The 25,214-nt window shown below is 50.2% G+C and overlaps 1 protein-coding gene across 1 annotated transcript; it reads right to left on the bottom strand.

The window, feature by feature from the left end:
- Positions 1-4,273: 4,273 nt before the first annotated feature.
- Crygn (crystallin, gamma N) lies at positions 4,274-11,801 on the bottom strand. Its single transcript, NM_001106573.2, has 4 exons — positions 11,776-11,801; positions 9,907-10,155; positions 7,348-7,493; positions 4,274-4,461 (listed from the first exon to the last, which is right to left on the bottom strand). Exons 1-4 carry the CDS (start codon positions 11,794-11,796, stop codon positions 4,326-4,328), a joined length of 552 nt encoding a protein of 183 aa, NP_001100043.2. The 5' UTR covers positions 11,797-11,801; the 3' UTR covers positions 4,274-4,325.
- Positions 11,802-25,214: the final 13,413 nt, after the last annotated feature.

Below are 25,214 nucleotides of genomic sequence, written 5' to 3'. Positions count from 1 at the left end.
ACCAAGGCCAACCGAAAGGCAGTCACGCACAAATGAAATCTATACAGCCGTTGTCCAGGGCTAAGGTTAGGAGAAATGGGAACCACCAGTTTTTACAAAGAGCTGCTGTGGGCTTCTGAGATGTCTCCATCCCAGCCTACTGCTGGCTGTCCCTGTCATCGTATGTCCCCAGCATTCTAACAGTGAGAATAACACACTAAAGGCTCTGTGGTGGTTTATTTGTTAGTTATTATTATCATTATTGTTGGTTTTGTTTTGGGATACAGCATTTTTCGGTGTGTAGCTCTGGCTGTCCTAGAATTCACTCTGTAGACCAGGCTTTGAACTCACAGAGCTTCCCCTGCCTCTGCCTCTGTCTCTGCCTGAGTGCTAGGATTAAAGGCCTTCGCTACCACATTCTGCAGTGGTTTATTTTTGGTGGGGCTCACAGTGGTGGGGCTCGAGTTCAGAGCCTCACACGTGGAAGGCAAGCGCTCTGCCTCTAGCTACACCCTCAGCCATGAAGCTGGATAGTAAAAATTGCCTTGTCACGCAGGTTATGGTTGAAAACGTTACTGAAGTTTCTAGAGGAAAAGGACACTTAGGGTCTAGCTCTGCTCTGAAGGTTGACTGGAAACCTTCAAGGAGTGGCCAAGTAGGACACAGCTGGAGATGGGGCAGAGGGAAGTCAGGGAAGGGAGAGGACAGAGACCTAGCATCGTCCTTGTATGGGCTGAGGAGTAGGGAGAGGCATCAGTTTGGGCTTCAAAGGGGAAGTTTTTCCCTGTGGTCCAACTAGGCCTGATAAACAGTGCCTGCAGATCCCTGATCAGCAAGGGGTCTGAGGGATGGCTCTAAAAAGCCCCAGGTTTCCAAACTGCAGAGCGGAGACAGAAATAGGAGAAGCGTGCAGCACACTGAAGGCTCTCTCATTCTCAGACCATCGACCCCCTGGATGGACTTCAGATAAACTGCACACCGCCCACAAGCTCTGCCCTGGGAAGCTTGGTTTTCCTCTGACCAAAAGCAGATTTTACTGACAGATTAGCCAGCAGGGACCTGGGGTGACAGAGAGGTCAACCAGGAGTGCAAAGCTATGTGGAGCACTGAATCACCCTAATGAGGCACCTCAGTTCCTGGGAGCTGGAGAGAGGCAAATTCAAGATGAGGCCCTGCAACAGCTTCCACAGGCAGTGCAGTGCGTCCCATCTGGCTCCCAGGAGGAAGCCCTTTCCCTACAAGGGCTATTATCCCCCTGTGCGCCTGTAGACACTGAGGCACAGGACATTGAAGTGGAAATGTCTAGCTCTTTAGAAAGTTAGTTACGCCAAATGACGTTTTGCTGGGGCACACAGGTGAAAGGGTGTCTTGCTAAGGCAAACACGCGAGAGACTGTTTTCCTGAAGCAGACCCCAGTGAAAGGATGTGTGATGGAGGAGTACAAACATGGTCCCACAGACAGTGGGAGACGAGCACTGAGCTGGGTTTGGTTTGCTCCACCTCACTAGTCTTCCACGAAAGACAGGCATGTATCGGTTCACCTTACATTGTGTCGCTGAGCTCAACCTGTGCTAACACTGCCACGGAGAGCAACTCGCCCAGGAACTGCTTGTGCAGTTCCTGCAGCTGCTCTCGGCTGATTGAACCACGACTGCCCGGTGTCTGCTTGCTCAAAGGACTAGACTGTAGCTGCTGGTTCGTGCCTGGTGTCTGCCTGCCGAGAGGACTGCTCTGCAGATGCTGAGTTGTATTTGGTGTCTGCAGTGGGACTCAAGTGCTGTCCAAGAACTATTGCTGAATAGGTCTTCTCCCCTCATCTTAATGATGTTTCTACTACCTCTGCTGGGTGGTGGGCTAGAGGAGAGGTTAAACCCTTAATAAAAGTAGGTTGCAGGGGTTGGGGATTTAGCTCAGCGGTAGAGCGCTTGCCTAGCAAGTGCAAGGCCCTGGGTTCGGTCCCCAGCTCCAAAAAAAAACAAAAAACAAAACAAAAAAAAAAAACCAAAACAGTAGGTTGTAAAAAATGTATACCTGCAGGGCATGTCTGAGTGAGAGCCCAGCACTTCTCCCTGCCTCCCTCAAGTACATGGCCACTGACACACACACACACACACACACACACACACACACACACACACACACCATAAAACACATCATTTCCCTTTGGGCACACGCAAACTGCTGTGCTGCAGTCGTCCTCTCTCTTAGGTCATTTGGCTTTTTCAGTTGTGTTCGGCATTTGCTTTTTTTGGAAAGGGTCTCACTTCAAGCTGGCCTGGAACTTGCTATGTAGATCAAGTTGGCCTTGAACTTGACATGATCTACCTGCCTCTGCTTAGGGTTGCGAGCCTGCATTTTCAGAGTTGGCTTGTGCTTTTATGTACGTAGGGTGCATGTAACAGATAGGATTGCGTTTATGTTGTAGAGTAAGCACAAGGCCTTTGGTTTTCTCCCAAGTTCAAGTCAAATATCCAATATATTCAAATGTGCAGTTCAGTCTGAATCCTGCTCACTGCGTAATGAATGCTAAGCAAGTTACTTAACTGTCTGAGTCTAACCACCTCCTTTGTCCAGGGGTGATAAGAAGCACTGGTGTACTATATATATCTAGTCATATATATATATATATATATATATATATATATGTATGTATGTATGTGTGTGTGTATCACATGCAGGTGTTACTGTATATATCAAGCAATATATACTGTATATATTCATAATTCTATGAATTATATCTGCTTGCTGCAAAGCTCGGTATAAATCAGCACTCGATAAACACCCAAAATAATGTTACTCACAATAAGCAAAAGGGTATGAGACCCTTAGCCAGGGCCAGCGGGGTTCTGCCCTCCTCTGACTTGCTGGGAGGGCTGGGGGTAGGTGGTTGTGGAGGGGAAGGGAGGACAGGGCCCGACCTCCTCCAAGAAGGCCTTACTGGCAGATGTACTCACTGTGGAGGCAAGCTGGCTGCAACTCGCCCACAGAGAGGTTTGCTACTATTCCAGAGAAGTGGAACACTGGCTCAGGGTTGACTATAAACAAACTCCCTTCCCGAGGGAAGCAGTGGAGAAGGCATTTGTCTTGTTACTTGCTTTCTAGTGGTTTCTTTGGGTGCTTGGCCTGAACCTCCTGAGGATGGGGGCCCACTTGGGGGAGGTCTCAGTTCACTGAGCTTTAGTGCCCTTCGGCGGGATGGAGTTAGAGTCAGCAGGCCCTGGGGACTCCTAGGGTAGAAGATGTACCTGTGTTCTCTACCCAGAGACAGCTTAATGACGTTCCACCTAGAACAACCCTCTACTGTCCTGGGGTGACTCGGGGCCCCCAACATTTCTTAGAATCGCTCATCTTTGCCCCCTGTCCGGCTCCTGGTGATAGCACCCCCTGCATGGACCGAGTGAGCTTTAATGGTATTCTTCCTCTCATTCCTTTCAGTGTAGGGAGGGTAGAGATGGGAATGAGGCAGGAGAGGTGGGAACTGGTCAGGGAGGGCCTGGGCCTGCAGAGAGGGGCAGGGAAATACCCGGGTCTCCATCTCATCTGGAATACCCCCCTCAAGGAGACTTTCCTCTCTCACTGGGGAACTAGGTTGAACAGCATGGGCATTCGAGGAAATGGACCCTCTTATCAGAAACCCCACTGCAGGAGTCACCTCCTTGGGCAGGCTCCTCTCCTCTTCCATTCCTGGGAACAGGTTCTCCAGATTTACGCCCAGCCCCAAGGCAGAACTGATGTCTTGGAGAGGACCTGACCACAGGGAAGCTCTGTATATTGGCACCTGGAGCCATGCGAAGGCGGAGGCTGAGTGACATCCTGCAGAGACAGTCGTTGTCTAGTGCCTCTGGACCCTGACAGCTTCTTCCAGGTCTCCATTCCTCGTGGGGCCTGACTCCGCCCTCCTTTTCCCTGTCCCTCCTCTTTCCCCGCCCCCACAGCCCAGCCCTCTTTTCTCCGGCCCCGCCCTCCTCTTCTCCCTGCCCCCACCTCTTCCCCGCAACCCCCGGCCCTGTCCTTCCTCTTCTCCCCCACCCTGCCCTTCACGGTTTTTCATCTCCCCCGCAACCCCAGCATCTCTCCCCTCCTCTCGGGCGTGGCCCCGAGGCTTGAGAAAACACGCTGCCTGCGGTCCGCTCGCGGGCGCCCTCGTGTGGCCCTGGACCCCGAGGCGGCGGCCGCTCTGGCTTAGCTTTGGGAGCGGAGGGAGTTGGCTTCCTTGCACAGCCAGGCTTCCCCGGCCCGGTTGGGGTCCCCAACCGGTGAGGGGTCTAGAAAGCACTCCGATGCCCGCCAGCACTCCGCTTTCTGGATCTTTATTGCCTCCGTGTGTCGCACATACCCAGTTGGGACTAGAAAAAGTTGAGCACCCGGCGGAGCGACTGCACGCGTGCGCTGTGGGCCTCCCAGTCTGAGAAGCTGCGGAAGTCGCCTCTCTCCACCACGTACATGCGACCGCGGTAGTTGGGCTCCTCGTAGAGGACCCACCTGGAGGCCAGAGGAAGGGCGGGTCACCGGGCGGGAACCACACCAGTCGCCTCCCCTGCCCCGCCCCTCCGTCCTAGGTCCTCACTGCCTTGAGTGACTGCCTGATTCTGGCTTGGTCCTGGGGTTCGACAAGATGGGGACTGCACAGTAATTGACCATCCTATGACAAGGGCGAGAGCGACTCAGGGATGCACTCTGCCCAGTCACCCACCAAACGGCCGTTTGCATAGAGTACTCAGTTCTTGATCGGACGCCTGATACAAACTGGGGAGCATTCCCACTCAGCCAACAGCCCTGGCATCCATCGCTTGTGCTTCCGTGCAAGTGGGCTGTGCTGCCTGCGTTGTACGGAGGACCTGGAGCCAGGTGGACAGGAGGTCTGGCAAGGGCACCTCCTGTTGGGGATGTGGGGGAAGGTGTGCACCAGGCCTTGATGGGGAAGATTAGGTAGGTGGGTGGTCTCTTCCTGGGAACAAGCTAAGGAAGAGATTCTCAACAAATATAGGGATGTAAATGTGGAACCGGGAAAAGTCGTTAGTGGACCCTCTCGCTTGGGTGTCGTTTGGAGACTGGCCTAAAGGAGCTATAGAAAGTTGGGGGAGGGAGCCTCCAGGCCTACTTGCACCAGAGAAATGGAACCACCGTGGTCAAGGGCTGTCTCTGCACTTTAGTCTTTAGCTTGGGCTCTCCCCTCCCCCTCCTTAACCACAGTAGAACACAGCCTTCCTCTGGGGCACAGCGGTCTTAGGAAGCAGGACTCCCTCAGGCGTGCTCAGCATGCTCAGATGTCTGAGATTCTTGAGATCCAGGTCACAGAGCTACTCTGACCTCCCTCCCACAATGTGCCTTGGCAGTTCTTGCTCTCTGGTCTCAGAGCACTCAAGTTCTCTTTCCAGGGAATGTACGGAGCCTTTATGCTTGCAGATGAACTCAGAGAAGAGAGACCAGTAAAGGCCACATAGCCCACTTCCCTAGCTCTCCACTCCAAGTCATCATAGGCTCCTCCCTTCCTCATCCTGACCCCTCACCTGGTAAATGGCACAGTCAGACAGTAGGAGGATCGGGGATTGGAAACTAAGGAGTGGGGGTGTCAGGCTGGAGAGGGGAGCAGATCACTTGAGCTTCCTTCCAACCACAGCCTTCTACCACTAAGCGGGAGTGTCCAAGAGAGTGAGCCAGTCCCACCCTGTTCTGTAATGTCCCGAGCCACCTTGGAGCTCTCATGGACATTCCAAAAGGAAGAGGGACCTGGCTGGCATGACAGCTAGTCCTCTGGCTCCTCGCTTACCTAGCTGCCACTCCTAGAGGAAAGCACCAGAGAAAGGGGTGTGTGGAGAGGCGACTCAGCAGATCAGAGCACAGCTGCTCTTCCAGAGGACCCAGGTTCGATTCCCAGCACCCACACTGCAGCTGGCAACTGTCTGTAACTCCAGGTCCAGGAAACTCAATGGCCCCTCTGACCTCTGTGGTCACTACGCACGCATGTGATGCAAAGGCAGGCAGGCAGGCAAAGCAGATGTATGAAAATGATAATCATTTTCAAAACTTAGAAAGGGGGAGCGCTCAGTCTGTTGGGGTGTTGGGGAATGTCTGCTGTTGCTGACATGCCTCCTAGGATACAGGTCTGAGGGACCGCTCACTCCTGAGCTGGCATGGAGCCCACAAGGAACGCTCTTGGCACGGGGAGGTGGTTAAGGAGCCCTCCTTTACTGCCTGCCAGGTAGATCCCAGAAAGGGCTCCAGGGACCCAGGACCTCACCATCTGTGAAGCCACTTCTGGACAAGTTTTATATCATGTAATAGTTAAGGTCATCAAAGATAAAAACACTCTGGATCCAACACAGAGGCCCACCGTCTTAGCCTCTACTACTGACCACTGAGCCCGGCTCCTCCCAGGAAAGTGGAGGTTAAAGGTCATTTGCTCCTCAGTGTGCACTCCCACCTTCCTTCCCTCAGGCTCCTCCGGGTTGGGAGGAGGATTATATCTTAGGTCTTACGATATCTGGCATACAGAAGTGTGCCTCTGGCCTCATGAGACACAATTTAGCCTGTGACTTTCTCAAGGCAAATTGTTTTGGACTCCTACCCCATGACTCTCAAATACCTTCTGCTTTGGGGGTGGGGTTGGGAGGTCAGGTAAGAGGGTAACTAGAGCTCTGTCTTGAGCACACTTTGTCTCCCTCTGTCCTTCCCTTGATGCCCTCCCGGAAGGGTCCTGATCCTAAACCTCAGAAATATAGAGGTACACTTCCTCAGGAGCCAAATCCCTACACCAACCCCGTGGGGCTCTTCTGCTGGGGGAGAGGTTGAAGGGTCCCCAGCTCTAGAGTGGAAGGGGCTCCCCTAGGCTGCAATCCTATCAGGGCCTCTGTTGTGGGAAGAAAGGCTCTCCAGTTAACTGCAATCTCAGACTGTGCTTCTGCAAAACCGTGATGGCATCTCCAGAATGGGCGGGGCTGATGGGAAGAGAGTATGCAACCCCATCTGTGTGTGCACGGGCAGATTGCTCAGGCGAGGGCAGGAGGAAACCCAGGTGGGGTGCACCTGCGTGTTTACAATGACCAGGTGCCAGGAAGCTGCCCTGCAAGGCAAGCACTGGGTCTGACAGCTGTTTTGGAACAGAGAAGACAGGCAAAATTCCCAGACATTCTGTTCATCCTATGAGAGCCCCTTGAAGCCCATCTCTCCAAAAGTTGGTGTGGACTGTAAGCCATCAGGCAGAGAGGTCCAGGGTCGTCTGGACTGGGAACGTGGACCCTCTCTGAGTAGGTGAAGCTGCTGTTTAAGTTTATTCCACAGGAAGCAGGGTTCTCTTGAGTCACCCCCAGGGTCTGATACCCACCCACCCACCCTACCAAGCCTGTCTGGCAACCCGGCTGTACTCACGCTCCATCCCCATACACCTTGATGGCGTTGACACAGCTCTTGGCCCAGCCCCGGCTCTGTAGGAAGGGGCAATCCTCCACGAACTCCAGACACTGGCCTGTGAAGTTGCAGCCCTCGAAGATGTCTATGCGGAAATGCTCTCCATGCTCCATGATGGGGGGAGGAGAGAAAGGAATACTCCAAGTCTCTCCTCCCCATGCAAGGGTGGAAAGGAATATGGAATACTCCCGGCCCTGGGCTGGACTAGGGAGAAACAGTGAGTTCTCCCCATCCCAACACGCACACACATGCACACACATACACACACACGCACACACATGCACACGCACACACACACTCACTCACACACATGCACACTCACACACGCGCGCGCACACACACTCACACACACATGCACATACACACACATGCACACATGCACACGCACATACACTCACACACACTCACACACACGCACACACATGCACACACATACACACACGCACACACACGCACACACACTCACACACACGCACTCACATGCACACACATGCACACTCACACACGCACACACACTCACGCACGCACACTGGTTTTCTTCCATGAGATGTGATGGGAGAAAGGGTTCTATTACTCTAGTAACCTTCTAAGCCACTGAACTGCTCAAATCTCCACCTTGTACAACTAAGGACCAGGGAGGGCAAGGCTGCCTAGAGACCAGCACACTGACCAGAGCTGGGGGTCACTGGCTCTGCTCAGACATTCCACTTAGGGAGCTCACGTCCCAGCTTTGACTTCTCCACCCTCGGTTCTAGACCACAGGCAGGCCTCCAAATGATAATATTTTAGAACTGTAATAGAACCCTTTATGAAAACACTAAGCCAAGACATCTAAAACAATGATTCTCATTTGTTGAGGTCCCTACTGGCTTCAACACCATATTTCACTAGGACCAATACATACACACTTCCCTGTGTGATCCAGAGGACAGAGGGGGGCCCTCCCCACTGGCCAGGTGCCTGTGAAGCCTGGGATGGCTCTGACAAGAACAGTCTTCAGAAGATGTCTTATATATTTTTCATACAAACAGCGTTATGCAGGATCAGAGCCAACCATCCCACTGCCTCTCTCCAATGCCTACATCCTGGCAGAGACACCAGGAAAGCATTCTTTCAATTAAACATGCCAAAGCCCAGCTGATTCTGTAACTGATATAGGAAAGAAAGGGGGCCCCATACAGAGTGGCGCCTATTCAGACTCCTCAGATGTTAGCTAAAGCCCTAGTTAGGCATCCAGGATACTCTGACAGACAGATACGCTGATGAGAGCTGCCCACACTGGTCTCTGACCACCTATATCCCACCTGGAGGTCAACCCTTGGAGCAGGTCTCATACCTGTGACCCAAGGAGCCCTCTTTCCTCAAATCCCACCCTAAAGGCCACAGCTGTGACATACAGCCATCTGTGCAACTCAAGAGCCTGTTCCCCTGTGCACTTCTGCAAGGAAGCCTGCTGCCTGGGTACATGTTCACACTCAAAGCAGCACCAGCGTGTGTGTGTGTGTGTGTGTGTGTGTGTGTGTGTGTGTGTGTTTATGTACATGGGAGTACATCCAGGCACACGAGAGCATGTGCATTCGTGGAGGTCTGAGGGCAATGCTGGGTGAATTCCTCAATTAATCTCCACCTTACTAAAATGTTTTTGTCATTGCATTGTGTGTGTATGTGAACATGAACACGTGCACATACCATCACATGTACGTGTGTGTGTGTGTGTGTGTGTGTGTGTGTGTGTGTGTGTGTAGATCAGACAGTATTGCAGAGGCTGTGCTCTCTTCCACCTTTACATGTGTTTTGGGAACTGAGCCCAGGCTTATACACCTTATCTCCACGTTGTTTGTTTGTTTGTTTATAGAGTCTCTCATTGAACCTGAAGCTTCTCAATTTGGCTAGAGTAATTGGTCAGCAGACCCCAGAGATTCCTTTGTATGCAGTGCTGGGTTTACAGGTGAGCCGTCACACAAGCTGTGTGTGAGGTGCTGGGGTTACAGGTGAGCCTTCACACCTGCTGTGTGAGGTGCTGGGGTTACAGGTGAGCCTTCACACCTGCTGTGTGAGGTGCTGGGGTTACAGCTGAGCCGTCACACTTGCTGTGTGTGGTGCTGGGGATCTGAACTCAGATTCTGGTGCTCATGCAGCAGACATCTTATGGAGCTTAACTCCCCAGCCAACTTTTACTATCTTTTTTTTTGGTTCTTTTTTTTTCGGAGCTGCCCAGCCAACTTTTGATGAAGGCATCCCTATTCGGTGACAATCCAAACACATTTCCAACCTTTGAAATTTAGTTGCATGCTTGGCTCAGAAGTCTAAGGATTCTTTGGCAGCCCCCAAGGCTCTTGTGCTGTTTCTGACCTATCTTTGTCTTCCTGGCATCTCATACTTATCCCAGGGTAAACCTGGACAGGAGTCTCATGATTTTAAAGATTTATCACTGGGCAATGCCCATATTTCTAATTAAGCACCCAGGGTGACCTTCCACTCCTTGAGCCTGGTTCCCAACCCCCAGGCGGCGTAACTCACCATGCCTACAGGCCGACAGGAGCCCATGTGGTCATTGTGGCCATTCCAGCGGAAGAATTCAGGGTAGTCACCATGCTCCAGGATGAACTGCTGGCCTCGGAAGTCAGGGTGATCAAAGCAGACCCAGGCTCCACTTTCCACACGGATGGAGTTGACTCGGTTCATAAAACCTCGGTCCTGGAAGTTGTCACAGTCCCCAAACACCTCCAGCTTCCGCCCTGTGAAGTGCTTGCCCTCGTAGAGAGTGATCTGGAAAGGGCAGCTGAGAGGTCAGGGGCAGGGGATTCTCCACCTCTGGACCTCAACATCCTCAGTGGCACCCAGACTTGTATTTCTTCCATTACAGTAGATGCCAGACACTATTTGCTGATGGGGCAGGGAGTGAATGGTCAGCCGCCAGCTGGCTGATGTCAGGCTCCACTGGGCTCACAGTGGAATAGTCACATTACCCAGCTCTTTGGGGACAGGGGTATTCAGAGAGGCCGGAGTGGGGTGTTCAGGAGAGGGCCAAATGTCACGTCTACCCCATCCACCCACCCTTTATTTTGAGATAAGGTTTTTTGTTGGTCTTTGTTTTTGTTTTGATTTGTTTGGTTTGGCTCGGGTTGTTTTTGGAAATAGAGTTTCTCTGTGTAGAACTTGTTCTGGAAACCAACCAGATTGGCCCCAAACTTAGAGCTCTACCTGCCTCTGCCACTGCCTCCCGAGTGCTAGGATTAAAAGCCTGCATCACCACTGCTGGGTTTTGAGAGGGGATCTTATCCCAGATTGGCCTTGAATCTATCACTAGCTAGGAATGGCCTTGAACCTTTGATCCTTCTGCCTCCATTTCTGCTGTGCCTGGTTTATTCCGTGTTGGGGATAAACCCCACGGCTTTATGCATTTAGGTAAGCATCCAGTAACTGAGCTGTGTCCTCAGATATTTTGCTGCTTCTTGGACACTCCTTTGAGTAATAGGCAGGTGTCCAAATTTTATGAACCCCCATGGCAGTAATACTGGAAGGTGGTCATTGTCCCAAACTAAACAGGTGAGTCAGTCAGAACCTGCAAATTCCCTTCCCATCATCAGAATTCCAACCCCTCAATCACTCTCAGAAGGACTCTGTGTGTAGGAATATCGTCATAGCACCCGGGAACGGTGGCCATTTCAGTCTCGTTATTTCTACCTATTCCAAAGAATTGTCCTTCCCTGCCCCTGGCATGGGTGACGTGAGGTTTCTTCCCTTCCTGCTCTGCCGTGCTAGTGCTGTTTGTTTCGGGAGCACAGCACACTCCAGTCCATGCAGACAAATTACACCCACCACTAAGGCACTCGCTAGGAGCCTCTGAAGGCCAAAGGGTTTTTGGATACTACAGAAGGGAAGTGACAGCCATTCTGGTGGGTGCCCTCCCTGCGTAAGGCAAGCCTGCTAAGGGCCTCCAGAACATTCTGGAAGATCTCAGCATCCAAAGGATTCGGAGGTTCCCTGCACTTTACACACACTTCAGAGAACCAGCTTCAAGTCAAGTAGAGAAAGATCTTGCAGTATGGAGTCAAAGACCACATTCAGACCACCCACCCACCCTGTAGTGAGAAGAGTGAAGCGACTGCAGGAGATGCTGGACCACATCGGCTACCAGAGAGAGATTCACCACTCTAAGCCAGAAACGCCAGACCTGACCAAGCTCCTGACTTGGGAATCCCTTAAGAAAGGGTTGGGGGAGAGGACGACCTTCCTTAGACACGCCCTCAGCCAACAAAGGGAGGTCGCCCCATTTCATTAAGAAATGAAGCAAGTTTTGTTTGACGTTGTCACACCAGAAGAGCATCTGGGACCAGTTTGTGCCCTCCCCACCAGCGGGGGTCCCCGAGGTTGCGGAGCACTCACCTTTCCGGAGCGTTGCGCCATGGTGTGTCGCTGACCGCCTTGGGAACCGGTATATATATATATACTCTGTGGCGCCTGCTGGCTCAGCGCCGCCAGGGACAATAGATTTGCTTGGCCCGGCACCCGCGCGTTAGTGCTGTCGGGCGTGCTAAGCCGGCGCCGTCAACCACCCGCTGCCCCTGTGTTACACACTAGTGACCTAGTCCTCAATGCCTCTTGATCCAATTCCTCCTGCCCAGCCCCTTGAAGCCTCAAGAGTAAGTACCACAAACTGCTGAGGGGACAGACTCTGAGATTAAAGGAGAGAGTCGCTCCAGGGGCCTGAACTCTGTTCTGCAGGGAAAGGCTTGTGGGCCCTTTTACCAGCAGGACACACCTCCTAGGACAGATGGGGTCCCAGGGAATCTAGGACAGAGAAGGACTCTTGGGTCTTTGCTATGGGAATTACTCAAGGCAAACAGTGAACTCCTTGACACTTTCTTCCAAGGATCCGCACTAGGAACAGCCTATTGTCTTCTGCAGTACCCATACTCCAAAGCGCACCAAACCGTGTTTGTCCTTATGAATTCGGGCATAAAACTAAAACAGCATTCTGCCTAGAAAAGGGTGCGTGTGTGTGCGTGTGCGTGTGCGTGTGCGTGTGCGTGTGTGTCTCCGGAAGACAGACTCTAGGGTCAGTCCTTGCCCAACACTTTGTTAGAGAAAATAGGGTCTTTTACTGCTGACCCAGCAGCTTCCAGACTTTGGGGTCCAGGAGTCGCCTTACAAACCATACAAACACATATCCCAGTCAGACAGGGATGTTGTTGTAAAAATATAAAAATAAAAAAAGTATTGTTGTCTTTTACCCCGCTTGGTCCACACCGCGGTGCCCCAAGATATCTGCTAGATATCTTGGCGGAAACACAGCCCAGCCGCACACTTTCCTACACTCAAACCCTCACATAAAAGAACACACAACACAATAATCTTAGATCCAATTGATAAGATATAATTGCCCACTTAAACATACAAAGCTTGGTACCATCCATCCCTTAGGAACATTAATAACAACCTGTAAATACACAGAGCAGAATCTTAACATCACCTGCCATGACTTCTCAGCCCATCTCTCCCTCTCCTCTCTCCTCCTCTCTCTTCTCTTCCGTCAAACTTCTCTCCTGCCCATCCTTCCTTCTCCTCCAATGACAGGCCTCCTTCTATCCTGTACCTGCCCCTCACCTGTATTTTACAAATTCAATGGGGTGGTGGTTCTGGTGAAGTCACCTGATTCCTGAGTATTCGACTAGGCAGCTGTCCTTGGGGCAGTGGAATTAGCATCAAAATACAGATAACTCCAGGGCAAACCACAACACAGGGTAGCTGATTGACTGCACCTAAGGCTGAGATTCAGCTACTATGTTGTCCCCATGGCTTCTGACATCAGAGTCCAGTTCCCTGGCCTGCCAGTGTGTACTGAAGGCCAGAGTCTTTCTGGGATCCTACAGGCCCCCAGCTCCCTAGCCTGAAAGTTTTATAGCACGCATTCACCCAGGTGGTAAAGTTCCCAATTTTCTTCTCCTTATACATGAACCTGGTGTTTGTAATTGGCAGTCAGATGACAGCTGAGGTAGACCATTTCCTGTGACACCAGGGATTGGAGTGCTGTCTTCAACGTTTAGAAATGGGCCTGATCAGTGAGACAAGGATACTGGCTGAGGCAGGCTGGCAAAAGGCTTATTTAGCCCATTAAAGGTATTTGCAGCTGGAACTATAGCTAGCTCAGTGGCAGAGCACTTGTCCCAGATGCACAAGGCCCTGGGTTCAGTCCCCAGGACCGCCAATCCCCACGTACAAGAAGTGAGGGATAGAAAGAAAGCCTCTTAGTTACAACAGAGAAAATTCTTCTTTTAAACCATGTAATTTATTAATATTTTATGTGCATGGGTATTTTGCCTGCATGAATGTCTATTCGAGGGTGTAGGATCCCTAGAGCTAGAGTTACAGACAGCTGTCAGCTGCCTTGTGGGTGTCTGACTGAATCTCTAGACTTCAATTTTTTAGTTTTTTAGTGCTTTTTTGGAGTCTAATTATGGTGTCTGTCTTCTTTAGGGTTTCACTGCTGTGAACAGACAGCATGGCCAGGGCAACTCTTACAAGGACAACATTGAATTGGGGCTGGCTTACAGGTTCAGAGGTTCAGTCCATTATCATCAAGGCGGGAGCATGGCAGCATCCAGGCAGGCATGGTGCAGGAGGAGCTGAAAGTTTTTACATCTTCATCTGAAAGCTGCTAGAAAAACAATGGCTTCCAAGCAGCTAGGATGAGGGTCTTAAAGCCCACACCCAGTGACACACCCACTCCAACAAGGCCACACCCACTCCAACAAGGCCACACCCACTCCAACAAGGCCACACCTCCTAATAGTGCCACTCCCTGGGCCGAGCATATATAAACCATCACAGTGGCCCTGGTTGGCCTGGAATTCACTCTATAGATCAGGCTGGCCCTGTAACTGAGTCTTACCTGCCTCTGCCTCCCAAGTGCTGGGATTAAAGGGATGCACCATTCCCCTGCTGGACATTAATTTTAGAGCAATTCTAAGGTCCCAGTCATCTAGTGGAGAATACAGAGAGCTGCCTAGTGCTTGCCTGATCTGCCACCACACCTCTGCCACAGTGACAAATGCTACATATGACTGTCACCCAGGCCTAACGTTTATATCCAGGCTTATCTTTAGCATTATATTGTTTAAGACAAGTCTGTCAAAAGAAGACCTCAGAGCACGGCATCATCCCAGGCATGTGGATCTCACCGCAGTCAGGCAAAGGTGGTGATGATGGTGATTGTGATGGCTTGGACTTTTGAGACAGAGTCTCTCTGATGTAGCCCTGGCTGTTCTCGAGCTGTATGTAGATCAGGCTGGCCTCAAACTTGTAGTGCTGTTTCTTGAGTGCTGGGATTAAAAGCATATCCCATCATGCTGGCCAGGGGAAGATTCTTTCTCAACATTTTAAAAACTTATCCAGGTGCAGTGGTGCACACCTTTAATCCCAGCACTCAGGAGGCAGAGGCAGGTGCATCTCTGAGTCTGAGGCCAGCCTGGTCTACAGAGTGAGTTCCAGGACAGCCAGGGCTACACAGAGAAACCCTGTCTGGAAAAACTTGTTTTTTAACTTACTTTTCTGTGCATGGTGTTTTGCTTGCACGACTGTCTGCCTGTGTATCCCATGCTTGGTGCCTGTAGAACCTAGAAGATGGTGTCAGACGCCCTGGACCTGGAGCTTCAGCTGTGTGGGAACTGAGCATGGGTCCTCTGGAAGAGCAGTCAGTGCTCTTAAACCCTGAACCATCTCTCCAGCTACATCAGGAAAGGAGGATTCTCGACTTCACTGCAGAAAAGGATTTCAGGATGAGCCAATATGAGGCAGAGGGAGAGAGTTTGATCACAGGGTTAATATAAGTGAGGTGCTGGGGAGAGAGAGCACACAGCTCAGCGTAAGTGTGGCAAGGCTCGTACTGGAGCGTCTCAGCAGCAACTGCTAAGGTTCTTAAAGGAACTGCGTGTTAGTGGAGAGTAGCATCCGGTGTGTGCGTGTGTACATGCACACATGTGATCACACGAATGTGCTTGAGCATACGTATATTCACCACATGCATGTAGGAGCATGAGAAGGTCAGAGGAGGATGTTGGATTTCTCTGGAACTGGAGTTGTGGGCAGTTGTGAGACACCGTGTGAGTTCGGGAACTGAACCCAGGTCCTCTGTAAGAGCAGTAAGCACTCTAAACTACCGAGCCAACTCTCCAGCCTCGTGTATACAGGTTCTTGTAGGCCTTGAAACACTGTTGAAAGAATTTTTTTCTTTTGTTTGTTTTTTGTTTGTTCGTTTTGGAGACTCTGTAGACCAGGTGGCCTCAAACTTAGAGATCTGCCTGCCTCTGCCTCCTGAGTGCTGGGATTAAAGATGTGTGTCCCCACTGCAGGCATCTGTTTTTAATTTTAAAAGAGGATTTTAATTATATAAATATTTGTGCATGGGTTTGTGCAGATGTGTGTGCAGTGCCCAAGGAGACCAGAAGAGGGCGTCAGATCCTCTGGAGCTAGAGTTAAGTTGTTTGCGAGCCTCTGATATGGCTGCTGGAAACCCAACTCTGCTCACGCTATCTTAGTGGGTCTGCTCAGTCACTGTTGAAAGGTTTCTAAGGCGGCCTCCTGACCACCTCCTTTTCACCTTTACAATAGGTGAGATTCCGTAGGGTTGTGTGGGGCTCGGCCACTCTGGAGGCGGGATGTGGGAAGTTGACCTCATGGGGAAAGTTACCCCATGCCTTAGCCCGGCAGGTGTCAGGCTGTAGGGAAGCCATGGGGCATCGACCGCGGCGGTGGGGAAACACAGTCTGAGGCTCAGGACAACCGGAGCTGGTTCAGGGTCCCCTCGGGGTCCCCAGGCCTACATCAAGCCCCGGGACCAAGGGGAAAAGAGGGTGCTCCAGCTGGGCCTGCAGGAAAAGTTCTTGGCTCAGCGGCGGGCGGCAGTCATCGGCTTGGTGGCGATCATGGTTGAGAGTGTAGAGAGGCCTTCTGTGAGAGATTAGACAGCACTATATAAGCGAAGGCCTTCTCCTACTGATGAAAAGAGGCAGTTCATGGTATTAAGATATTTATTGTCATGGCGGAAAGTGGATGAGTAAAACCGTACCCCACTTCTCAGGATGGGCCTGAGAGTAAATATCTTCTGTAGGGAGGAGTGTCTGGGGAGAAGAGTTTACTGGCTAAGCCTCCAGGCCTTTAGGACCTCATTGTAATGGAGATCTGGCTTAAGCCTCTGTGACCATAGGTCTCGTCCTCTACACGTGGAGGGCCTTGGAGCATTGCCCTTATGTGACTGAAGGCCACAAATCTATGGGGAGCTTCAGTTAGTGACAGGGGCCTGGTGTCCAGGAACCAGGCAAAGTGCCTACTGTCCCTTCAGGGTCACCGGGGTTTCGAATCTTAGCTCAACCGGGAACAATCCTACCTTTCGAGGTCCCACAAGATTCTAGGGAAGCTTTGATTACAGTTGCAATCTGATAAGGGGAAGCCATGGATCAGAAAGGTTGGCTGAGGTGTGAAGACACGCCTTTTACTGTAAATGGCTGCTCTTGTAAGGTTTCTAGAAAGTTGCCGGTTTATAGCTGGGGAGAAGAAAGATACTAATTGTGAATCTTTAGGTATTAATTAAGATTCTTTAGGCCTTGGTATACAGGCAGGTTCACTGCTGTCTTAGATCTCTCTCTCTCTCTCTCTCTCTCTCTCTCTCTCTCTCTCTCTCTCTCTCTCTCTTTCTCTCTCTGAAAGGGATGTTGTCTCTGTCAGCAGCCTTCAGGAAACATTAAAGGTGCTAGAATTCTTGCCTCTCAGCTGGTGGGAGGTTTCCGCCAGACTGCAGTCCTGACGGCCCCAGACCCTTCCTATGGCCACACAATTGTCCCTCTCTCTCCTGCCTCATGCTGTTGTGAATTAAAGACACATTTAAACAAACCCAGCAGGGACCTGAGGACCACTGGATTCTGGTCCTTGGGTGATTCAGTGATCATTTTGAGAACACTGGATCTGGATGTGTATCCAGGCTGGCCTCAGGCTCTCATCTTCTAGTCATGCCTCCTGCAGGGCTATGAGTGGAGTAAGAAGATCAGCACTTGAGGGCTGAGGCAGGAAAATGAGAGTTCAAAGCCAGCCTGGGCTATATATAGTAAGCACACAGCCACATAGCAAAATTGTCTTAGCAAAGGACACAAAGTCGGGACGGAGAACTCTGTACAGACCTTGTTAAGATGACTCCTCTCTTCAGCCTCCATACAGGGTGTGGAAAAGTTCACTCTGTTTCTAAAGGTCTCCCTAACAAGAGCTCCATGTCAGTAAAACATGTTTAATGTTTCTCTGAGTTTGTGCATGCTCCTCTGGTGCCCTCAAAAGCCGGAAAGAGGAAGGATATGGAAGTCCCTGGCGCCAGAGTTACAGGTGGTTGTGAGGCACCATCTGGGTGTTGGGAATCGAACCCAGGTCCTCTGGAAGCTCTTAACCACTGAGCCATCTCCGTAGCCCTCCTATTATCTTCTTGTGTGAACTCCTTCTCATAAAAGCCAACCCAAGAACACGGGTTGAGTAACAGCACCCACCGCTGTAATATTACTGTCAATAGGTTCCATCCGCTCACCACTGCTACAGGACAGGCCCTGGGACTATTCATAATTCTCCCATGTTCACAGTTTGCTTTTTCCACAACTCAGAGAGAAAGGCTGTCGTAGCTAAGTTACCTTTCAGACTGGCTTCCCCCCCCCCAGCACCCCCACCCCAGGCCGGGTCTCATAGCTTAGATTGGCATCAAACAAGCTAGGAAGCAGAGGATGACCTTGAACTCCTGATCTTCCTGCCTCTACCACCAGAGTGCTGTGATCACAGGTCTAGGGCAGCATACCAGACTAGGGGGGCTTCTTTCACTAAGCAACATGCTTAGTAGGGCTGGAGGGATTGCTCAGTGGTTAAGAGCACAGACTGTTCTTAGCGCTCACATCAGACAGCTCACAACTGCCCGTAACTTCAGCTCCGGGTGATCAGATACCCCTTTGACTCCGCCCATAAGTAATAATTAATATTTGAAAAATAAAATGGCATGAAAGAGAGCATAGGGTCTTTTGGCTAAGCAGTGCGTTTTCTTTTTAGCATTGAACAACCTTTCATTATCTACCTGTGACATTGCTTCTGGGTGCAGTTTGTGCTACTGTAATACAAATACAAAACCTGAGTGCAGCTAATTTATTAATATAAAGAGCAGGGATATGTGTCCTGGAGTTCCGGAGGCTCCTAGCAGGCGCAAGGCAGGAGGGCAGCCTGGGTCTGGGTTGCTTGGTGTGCAAACCTGCAACTGAGCAGCAACCAGGTGACTCCTTTGAGTTAACTGAGGTTGGGCAGGAATGAAGAGTGCAAAACACAAGCTTGCTCAGCACGGGCTGAAGGCCTTCTGGTCTGGGGATCTGCCCCACGATCCCGAGGGCCCAGCTTGGGCATTTCCACCCAGAGCCATCAGGGAGGGCATGCATGAATGAATGAATAAACATGGGCTGGCACTTGCAAGCCCTGTAGCCAGGATCTCGCTCTAGAAAGCCAGCCTGTTTGAGCTAGCTAGAAGAGGTGCTCAGCTCAATCAGCCACGTGTCCCCCAATTCCTGCTCCACCCTATTCTGCCGCAGGGGGATGAGTTTGAGTCTTTCTCCCAAGTGAGGGATCAGACATCTGCAGAAGTGGACCTGTCAGGGGAGGAGTGTCTGGACTGCGGTCTTGGAGGTCAGGTTTTGGAAAATGACAGGTGCTGAAGCCTGCCCCCTCCTGGTGATATCAGTAACTGCGTCCTAAGGAAATTTTTAAGCATCCTGTGGGAGACTAACTACCGCAGTCTCTATTAGACCATCTATCCCTCCTTTTCTCTATTCCTCCCCCCTTTCTCTCTCTCTTTTTGACCTGGAACTCACTATGTAGAACAGACCTGGTCCGCCTACACAGTGGCTCTCAACCTTCCTGATGTTGCCAGCCTTTAATACAGTTCCTCATGTTGTGGTGACCCCCAACCAATACTTACTTTTGTATCTATTTCATAACTACAATTTTGCTACTGTTATAAATCGCAATGTAAATATCTTTTTTCCTATAGTCTTTGGGAACCCCTCAGTCGACTCCCAGAAAGGTTGCCACCGCAGGTTAAGAACCATTGAGTGTGTGATTTTGGAGGGGCGATGGTCCTTGTGGGTCACTATTTATTTCTGTGTCTCTAAGGAATACAATTAGACATCTCGGGCTTTAATGTGCACTTACGGCACAGATTTTCGAAGTGAGCCTGAGTTGTCAGATAAGGAAGTGTAAATAGATGCAGCGGAGAGAACTGAAGAGATAAGAAGGGCACGATGGGCAAAGCTTGTGTCCTAACCAGCAACAAGCTGCAGTGCTGAGCTAGAATTAGCCACAGAGTCAGAGGCTGAAGTTTTGCATTCGAGTCCTCCCTCCCCTGCTTGCTTGCTGTGTGACCTTGTTCTCCACACTGTAAGGTGGAGCTAACAGTCCACACCTCCCAGGATTGTTGAGCAAATCAGTAAGTCCTGGTTGATGCCCAGTCACAGAGAACACCGTGGGAGCCTGAGGTGGTGCCACCTGCCTTTAATGCAGCACGTGGGAGGCAGAGGCACTCCACAGGCTCCGGGTTCACAGAAAGACCTGGTCTCAAAAACTAAGAACAATGAAGGAAGACACTTGATGTCAACTGCTGGTCTTTACACAAGAACACATGGGTAAACACAGATGCACACACACACACACACACATACACATTTACTCACTATGCTGGGCAATTTTTACTGGCATCCACACCAAGACTGAAATTGTACCATTCAACATGAAGTTCACATTAACCCTTCCTACAGTTCTCCGTCCCACATTTTCATTTTTAATTTTTGCCTTTTGTGACAGAGCTTCTCTGTGTAACAGTCCTGGTTGTCTTGGAACTTAATCTGTAGAGCGAGCTGACCAGAGATCTGCCTGCTTCTGCCTTCTGAGTGCTGGGATTAAAGACATATCTAGCTTCTTTCTTTATCTCTCTCTCTCCTTCTCTTTCTTTCTTTCTTTCTTGATTTTTTTAAACGATTAATTCATTTATTATATATAAGTACACTGTAGCTGTCCTCAGACACCAGAAGAGGGCATCAGATCTCTTTACAGATGGTTGTGAGCCACCATGTGGTTGCTGAGAATTGAGCTCAGGACCTCTGGAAGAGCAGTCAGTGCTCTTAACTGCTGAGCCATCTCTCCAGCCCCCTCTTTCTTGATTTTTTAAAATAAGGTTTCTTTGTGTAGCTCTGACTATCCTGGAACTCTCTCTGTAAACTCAAGAGATCTACCTCCCACAAAGGTGCTGGGATTAAAGGCATAAACCACAACCACTTGATTGTGGCTGGTTTATTTCACAGAGGACACTGTCTTCCAGATTAAGAGATATCTACAATTTCTCTTTTTTGAAGACTGATTAGTATTACACATGGATAGATACCACATTCTTCTCACATGTCATGAGAAAGCCAAGGCAGGAGTCGGAGGCAGAAAGCCATAGAGGAATGCTACTTTCTGGCTTGCTTACCTTTAATTGTCTTTCTTACAGTCCAAGGAATAGTAACACCCAGAGTGGGCTGGGCTGTACCATACAAAAAATTATTCCATAGACATGCCTACAGGATGCATCAAGTTGACTGAGATGAACGTTGCAAGTGGCTCCCAGGTCTGATGTCCTGTGATGTGAGTCCTGTGTGAATATGAGAGGACATCTCGGGAAGCTCTGGGAAACTGTGGAGCATCAAACAAGAGTAACAGCGAAACCAGATTTTAATACCACTCCCATTTAGCACCCCCGACTGTCACTAAATGCACCAGAGAAAGGAGTGCACAAGAGGGAGCCCAGATGGAGGAAGTGGGATTTGAGAGACAGGAGCTCAGACAGTGATAAAATATGCTGGCCACAACTGGCTGGTGGCAGTCACTCTAAAAAAAGAATAGTGTGCTCTTATAAAAGGGAAAATTAAAACTATGGAGCTTAATAAATAGTGGGGGGAGCTCTTTTTTTAGTGTCTGGTGCTTGGGAGTGTGAAACTCAGGGTTTCGTGTGCGCTAGGCAATGCTCCCCTCTGAGCGACATGCCCCAGCCTCTCAATAACTGTATTTTTAAATGTGTAGTTAACCATGAACGATAGAAATTTGAGGGTTACCACAGCATGGACTGGATTCCAAATGTTCAGAGAGGGAAGGGAGACTTTATAGATGCCTTCGTCAGCCAAATAAAATGCTAGAAAGAGGAAACAGTAAAAGCAAGCAAGCAAACAGCAACAGACCCTAGGGCCAGTGAATGGTGCCACAGGAGAGGAATCAGCCCCCAAGCCTGGCCACCTGTGGTAGATCAAATGAGCCCAGCCCCACAGGCTCATTTGCTGAACACTTGGTTCCTAGGTGTTAGAACTGCTTGGGAAGGATTAGGAGGCGTGTTCTTGGTGGAGGATGTACGCCACAAGGGGTATGCTTTGAGGTTTCAAAAGCCAATACCATTCCCACTTAACTCTCTCTACCTCATGGTTGTGGAACAATATGTAAGTTCTTAGTTACTGCTCCAGTGCTTGCTTGCCTGCCTGTCTGCCGCCACGTTCCGTGCCATGATGGTCACGGACCCTAGCTAACGTCCTGATACTCTGATCCCCAAACAAACACTTACTTTTCTAAGTTTCCTTGGTCATGGTGTCTTATCACAGCCATAGCAAAGGTAACTAAGGCAGCAAGCACTTCAATCTCTGGGACCTAAATGGTGGAAGGAGAGAACTGACTCCTTGTCTCCTGACTTCCACAGGAGCACATGCATAACCCATGAAAATACAAAAGTGAAGATGTAATAAAAGTCACTGTGTAGACCAGGTTGGCCTCAGACTCATAGAGATGATGTGATCTGCCTCTGCCTTCCAGGTGTGGAGATTAAAGGAATGCATCATTATGGCTGACAGAAAAAGTTGACAAATTTTGAAAGGCTTTTGGCTACTGGACAGGGATGGGGGGTGCAGTGGGGTTGCACAGCCAGAGACTGGAGTCTGCAAACTGTGTCTTGGACTCTAAGGATCCCAGGACAGCTCCCACATCTGCCTTCTTTCTCTCTCCTCTTCTGCCCTGTCCCCTCCCTCCTCTCTTCCTTCTCCCACTCTACCTGCCTCAGCACCAGACAGGGAGGCTGCGGCATGGTGAGAATTCATTGTTTGCCTCCTCCATGCCTTCCTTCCCAAAAGGGGAGGCTTTGACCTTCCTCTTGCTAGCTGACAGATTTATGTCACCAAGAAATTCCCCTGGTCACTCAGGGGCAGGGTTGGTGTTGGACACCTCTGTGCCACACCGTTTTTGTCCTTGCAGGGTCTCCAATGCCACTGACGCCTGGAAAGGGATCTGGGGCCATCCTGACATGTCATAACCCCTGTCCTACTGTGAGCATCAAGTAAGCGCCTTGCCTCAGCCCCTGAGCCTCAGCTGCCTGGGAAGGGCATAAGAACTCTCTCATCCCTGGGTCTGTACCGAGGTTACATAGAAGGCAGAAGGAGGAAGCCCCAGCAGTGATTATGTGCGCTCAGTGTGTGTGTGCAGGGCTGGGGCACCACAGGTGCAGGTGCCATTCAATCTGCCCGATCCTAGAAGCAGCGGATTTCCACAGTGTTATCCAGGAAGGCAAGCCTCAGTTCCACCCGCCCATGCTCAGCACTTAGCTGCGGTGCCAGGATGGAGAAGTAGCAAACTGTCAGACCTGGGGAAGTTGCCAAGACAGGGAGGGGAACCAGTGTGAGTGATACAGGCCTGCATCATCTGCCTAGCTCACCATGGGGAGCAGGCCCAGAAAATCATGATGGTCCCTGCTCTGAGGGTGAAGTTTTGGCCCCTACTGTTACAAAGTCATAGAGGCCCAAATAAAAGAACTAATAATTCTAATAAAAGCTGTCTGCAGATTCCTGAAAAGTAACATAGGTGTCTGTTGTCATCAAGCTGTACACATACAGGCTAAGTGGGAGACTAACATTTATTCTCCCCTGTGTGACCTTCAAAGGGTGAAGTTCAAACCCAACTGAAAAGGAGATGCTGGCTTGTTCACGTTTCCCCACAGTTCCTCAGGCAGAGGAGACTTGGAAGCATCGAATGCAAGAGGGTTTCCACTTAGCAAGGCAGCAGCAATCTCTTTGGTGTTTGTATGTGGAAGCTGAAGCCTCTTAGAGCACCCCATGAATTTATCACAAAGATGCTTTAGGCCCACAAGTGAGTTACTGGGATGTCAAGGATTCCATGCAGGGTCATCCCTAGGGCAAGTATAGTCAGCATGACAGTATCACCTTGGTGGCCCAATGTTGGATGACCTACCTTCTGGTCAATGGATGGGCTGGCTGGCTAGGGCATCCCTTTTATTTTTTCAAAAATTTTATTTATTTATTTCATGTATACGAGTACACTGTGACTGTCTTCAGACACACTAGAGGAGGGCATCAGATCCCATTACAGATGGTTGTGAGCCACCATGTGGTTTCTAGGAATTGAACTTAGGAACTCTGGAAGAGTAGTCAGTGTTCTTAACCACTGAGCCATCTCTCCGGCCCTGGCATCCTTCTTGAACGAGTCACAGGACCTGTAGGAGGTAAAGTAGCCATGTTCCCTGGGGCCTCTAGTCAATGCTCACCAACTGGGCTTTGTGTGGGTGAGGACCAGAGAATGCCCATGAGACCCTGTGTGGTGGTTTGAATATGCTTGGCCCATGGGAAGTGGCACTATTAGAAGGTGTGGCCATGTTAGAGAAAGTGCGTCATTGTGGGGGTGGGCTTCGAGATCTATGCTTAAGCTCTTCCAGTGCAGAAGAGACCCTCCTCCTGGCTGCTGTGGAAATCAGTCTCCTACTGCTGCCTGTGGATCAAGAGGTAGAACTTGGCTCTTCCAGCACCATGTCTGTCTGGATGCTGCCATGCTTCCCACCATGATGAGGATGATGAGCTGAACCTCTGTAAGCCAGCCTCAATTAAATGTCCTTGGTCACAGTGTCTCTTCACAGCAGTAAAACCTTTACAAAGACACCCAAGTTCAGCTCAGGGCACCCCACCCAGTGGGACCCAGTTCAGCAAATGGGGAGTGAGGAGCTTGGAAGTTGCTCAGTGTAAGGGGAAATTTGGCAGTGTGTGGAGGTGGGATCCTGCTTTGTGAGGCACAGGCATTGTACCTGGACCTAGGCTGAACTGACTCTGGAGTCCAAGTTCAGCATAGCCAGGTCCCAGGGCAAACCAGGGCTGTGGGGCTCTGGCAGGTAGTATGGGGCTTGCAGAGGTGTCCTTGGGGCATGCTGACACTGGGCAGGAGAAGGGAAGGAGATTAGTTATGCGCAGCTGTGCCTGACAGCATACGTCTGTGGTCTTGGCATTTGGGAAAGGCCATGCTAGGCTGTGACAAGTGGAGGACATATGCTAAGTAGGCTGGTGGGAGGTGAAAGGGATACTGCTCTGAACCCTTCTGCCAGGGTGATGTGAGCTCATAGGAAGAAGCAAGAACAGAGAGAGAGCTGTTAAGGTTTGTTCTGGTAGGTTACTTAACCTACTCTTAAACCAAAACAACAGGGGCTGGGGATTTAGCTCAGTGGTAGAGCACTTGCCTAGCAAGCACAAGGCCCTGGGTTCAGTCCCCAGCTCCGAAAAAAAGAAAAGAAAAGAAAAGAAAAAAAAACCAAAACAACAACAACAACAACAACAAAAAAACCCCAAAAAACATTTTATAGTTGGAATCTTAAATTGGTAGAGAGCTTTAGACTTTGACACAGAATTGAGGTTATATTTTATTACATTGATACAGAATTTTGTATATTGTTACGGGTTTAAGGTTTTTTTTTCCAT

This window comes from Rattus norvegicus, chromosome 4 (genome assembly GCF_036323735.1).
Source record: "Rattus norvegicus strain BN/NHsdMcwi chromosome 4, GRCr8, whole genome shotgun sequence".
In the NCBI taxonomy this organism is placed as follows: domain Eukaryota; kingdom Metazoa; phylum Chordata; class Mammalia; order Rodentia; family Muridae; genus Rattus; species Rattus norvegicus.
Note: the sequence above shows the minus strand (reverse complement) of the source record. Positions and strands in the feature narration are given on the sequence as shown.